The sequence below is a fragment of the Vicia villosa genome, unplaced genomic scaffold (genome assembly GCF_029867415.1).
Source record: "Vicia villosa cultivar HV-30 ecotype Madison, WI unplaced genomic scaffold, Vvil1.0 ctg.000252F_1_1, whole genome shotgun sequence".
Classification (NCBI taxonomy): domain Eukaryota; kingdom Viridiplantae; phylum Streptophyta; class Magnoliopsida; order Fabales; family Fabaceae; genus Vicia; species Vicia villosa.
In genome coordinates, this window is record NW_026705105.1 from 435,178 (window position 1) to 439,038 (window position 3,861).

General features: G+C 38.7%; 1 protein-coding gene across 1 annotated transcript; it reads left to right on the plus strand.

Annotated features, from left to right (window-relative positions):
* Positions 1-3,034: 3,034 nt before the first annotated feature.
* Positions 3,035-3,658, plus strand: LOC131625954 (uncharacterized). The gene is made up of 2 exons (XM_058896792.1): positions 3,035-3,342; positions 3,460-3,658. Exons 1-2 carry the CDS (start codon positions 3,035-3,037, stop codon positions 3,656-3,658), a joined length of 507 nt encoding a protein of 168 aa, XP_058752775.1.
* Positions 3,659-3,861: the final 203 nt, after the last annotated feature.

Below are 3,861 nucleotides of genomic sequence, written 5' to 3' on the forward strand. Positions count from 1 at the left end.
CCTATGCCAAGTAGATATACTATCTACACTATCTCTTTCTTTTAGAATTGTTCTGAGAATCCATTAGCAAGAAGTCTTTATTGGAACACTCATGGGTTCTATATTTTTCATATAGTAACAGTGAATCCACTTGATCCAAAGACTGTCAGCTTTGATGCATATATTCCATAACATTTTCAGAAAATTTACTCTCCTCCATATGTCCAGGTTGATGACATTCAGACCACCTTTATTTCTTGGTTTACAAGTTTGCTTCCATGAAACAGGGGCTTTTCGAGAGATTTTATCATTACCAGACCAGACAAAAAACCTACAAATTGACTCTATATGATGGATAATTTTTTTGGTAAAGGAATGCATTAGAGCCAAAAATTTGCTATTGCAAAAAGTACACTGTTTACCAGTTGCAATCAGCCAGCAAAACTCAATAAGTGATTTGTCCAATGTCTCACTTTGCTAGTTAATCTCTCAACCAGGATCAAGCATTCTGCAGAGCTTAATTTTTTGCTAGACAGAGGGATTCCCAAGTATCTGAAAGGGAGAGCACCTTTCTGAAAACCAGTGATTTGAGCTATTTGGTTTTTGGTTTCGATATCCACAGGACCATAGAAAATCTTGCATTTTTGCATGTTTGCTGCAAGGCCTGTTGACATGGAAAAACTATGAAAAACATCCATCAGCACCTGGGCAGATGTTGGATCAGCTCTAGCAAAGAGGAGAAGATCATCAGCAAAGTTTAGATTGATGATATCCAATCTTCTACACTGGGACTGATAATGGAAAGTCGGATTAGTCTTTAACTTTAGCAGAACTCTATGGAGGTACTCCATGAAAAGTATAAAGAGTAGAGGAGAGAGGGGGTCTCCCTGCCTGAGTCCTCTCTTTGCTACAAGGTAGTTAGTCAATTCCTCATTAACCTTATATCTATAGGACACAGTGTTGATACTCAGCATTATCCATCTGATTAACTTTGGAGGAAAATTCATCTCCCTCAAAATGGTCTCCAGAGCATTCCAATCAATGGAATCATAAGCCTTTTGAAGGTCCATTTGGATCATACATTTAGGAGGGCCTTTTTTAGATAAGGAGGGCAAGAAACCAGTAGTTATTAGATCAAAGTTGACTCCACAGGAAGAAGAAAAACTACTGCAAGTTCTACAAAAGAACAAAGCTGCAATTGGATGGGTCTTAGCCGATTTAAAAGGTATAAGTCCAGCATATTGTATGCACAAAATCATGTTAGAAGAAGAATTCAAACCGGTAGCTCAACTGCAAAGAAGATTAAATCCAACGGTGAAAGAAGTGGTGACAAAAGAGGTGGTCAAACTCTTGGAAGCAGGAATGATTTACCCAATTTCAGACAGCGCATGGGTGAGTCCAGTACAAGTAGTACCAAAGAAAGGGGGGATGACTGTCATCAGTAATGAGAAGAATAAACTAATACCAACAAGAACTGTCATTGGGTGGAGAATATGCATCGATTATCGGAGACTTATTAAAGCCACGAGAAAAGATCATTTCCCTCTACCTTTCATGGATCAAATGCTTGAAAGACTCTCCGGATAAAACTATTATTATTTCCTAGATGGATACTCCGAATAGAATCAGATTATGGTCAACCCAGAAGACCACGAGAAGACAGCTTTTACATGCCCTTTTGGAATTTTTGCATACAGAAGAATGCCTTTTGGATTATGTAATGCCCCGGCTACGTTTCAACGGTGTATGCAAGCAATCTTCTCCGACCTCATCGAAAAAAGTATTGAAGTATTCATGGATGATTTTTCGGTCTTTGGAAAATCCTTCGATATCTGTCTGGCTAATCTAGATGAGGCTCTAGGAAGATGTATTGAGACCAACCTAATTCTGAATTGGGAGAAATGCCATTTCATGGTAACAGAAGGTATTGTCCTAGGACATAAAGTTTCCTCAAGAGGGCTTGAAGTGGATAAAACCAAGGTAGGGGTAATATCAAAACTTCCACCTCCTATAAACATAAAAGGGGTCAGAAGATTTTTGGGGCATGCAGGATTCTATCGAAGATTCGTAAAGGATTTCTCAAAGATTTCCAAACCATTGAGTAATTTACTCAAAAAAGGTACGCATTTTACTTTCGATGAATCATGTATCCAAGCTTATAATGAATTAAAAGAACGGCTTGTAACCACACCTCTGATCGTAGCACCTGATTGGAAAAAACATTTCGAACTTATGTGCGATGCTAGCGATTATGCCATAGGTGCGGTACTAGGCCAAAGAAAGGAAAAAATATTTTATGTCATACACTATGCAAGCAAAGTTTTAAATGACGCCCAAATCAATTACGCCACTATTGAAAAAGAATTGCTAGCTATAGTGTATGCCCTTTTAAAATTTAGATCCTATCTCATTGGAACAAAAGTGGTGATTTACACGGACCATGCAGCTATTAAATATTTTCTAACTAAACCGGATTCAAAACAAAGGCTCATTCGATGGGTTCTTCTTTTACAAGAATTTGATTTAGAAATCCGGGATAAAAAGGGTTCAGAAAATGTAGTAGCAGATCATTTATCCCGCTTGGTCAATGTAAATGTCACTCACCAAGAAGCATAAATAAATGATGAATTCCCGGATGAACAACTTTTTCAAATTCAATTAAGACCATGGTTCGCCGATCTTGCAAATCATAAAGAAACCGGTATGGTATCAGAGGACTTTGATTGACATCAGAAGAAAAAGTTGTTATCCGACGCCAAATACTATGTGTGGGACGACCCATACTTGTTCAAGATAGGTATAGATGGCATACTAAGAAGGTGTGTTACTGAAGAGGAAGCCCAAAAAATCCTCTGGCATTGTCACAATTCTCCAAGTGGCGGGCATTTAAATGGATGGAGAACAACAACAAAAGTTCTCCAATCCGGTTTTTTCTGGCCAACTATTTTCAAAGACGCTCACCACCATGGGATAAATTGTGATAAATGCCAAAGAGTTGGAGGGATAAGCAAAAGAGATGAGATGCCACTTCAAACCATGATTGAAGTTGAAGTCTATGATTTTTGGGGTATCGATTTTATGGGACCTTTTCTCCCCTCATTTACTAAAGAATATACTAGAGAAGACAGTGTCGGTATCTCGGAAAGATTGGTCCGCTCCGATTGAAGATTCTCTTTGGGCATACATAACTGCATGCAAAGCACCCATTGGTTCCTCACCTTTCCAAATGGTTTATGGTAAGGCATGTCATTTACCTGTAGAAATAGAGCACAAAGCTTTGTGGGCTCTACGTTTCTTTAATAGAGATGACAGCCTAGCATTCAAGAAAAGGAAAGAACAAATCCACGAGCTAGAAGAGTTCAGGTACTTGGCATATGAGTCCAACAAAATGTATAAGGAAAATATGAAAAGATACCATGATAAGAAACTCAAAAAGAAATAATTTAAGGTCGGAGATCTTGTGCTTCTGTTCAATTCCAGGCTAAGACTTTTCCTAGGTAAACTAAAATCTAAATGGTCAGGACCATTAATGGTCAAGAAAGTAAAACCATATGGAGCCATTGTCAGTGAAGATAGTAAAACCAAAGAGAGTTGGACGGTCAATGGAGAAAGATTGAAAGTGTACCTTGGAGGAGAATTTGATCGGGAAGTGTGCATTCTCGAACTTTTGAATACTTAAAGAAGATGATCGTCACTCTCAAACGATGTTAAACAAAGCGCTTGTTGGGAGGCAACCCAACACAGTAAGTTTTTTTTATGTATTACTTTCTCATTTTAGTATCATATGACCAGTGTGAATGACTAAGTATAACACCTGCATAAAACGCATCACCGCGCCTCGCAGCCTGGGCCCGCGGCGCGACCCTTTGGCAGAAGCTTTCG

Coding starts and splice junctions, on each gene's coding strand:
- LOC131625954 (XM_058896792.1), top strand. CDS start 3,035: ATGATTTTTGGGGTATCGATTTTATGGGACCTTTTCTCCCCTCATTTA. Junction 3,343..3,459: donor CACGAGCTAGAAGAGTTCAG/GTACTTGGCATA, acceptor GTTCAATTCCAG/GCTAAGACTTTTCCTAGGTA.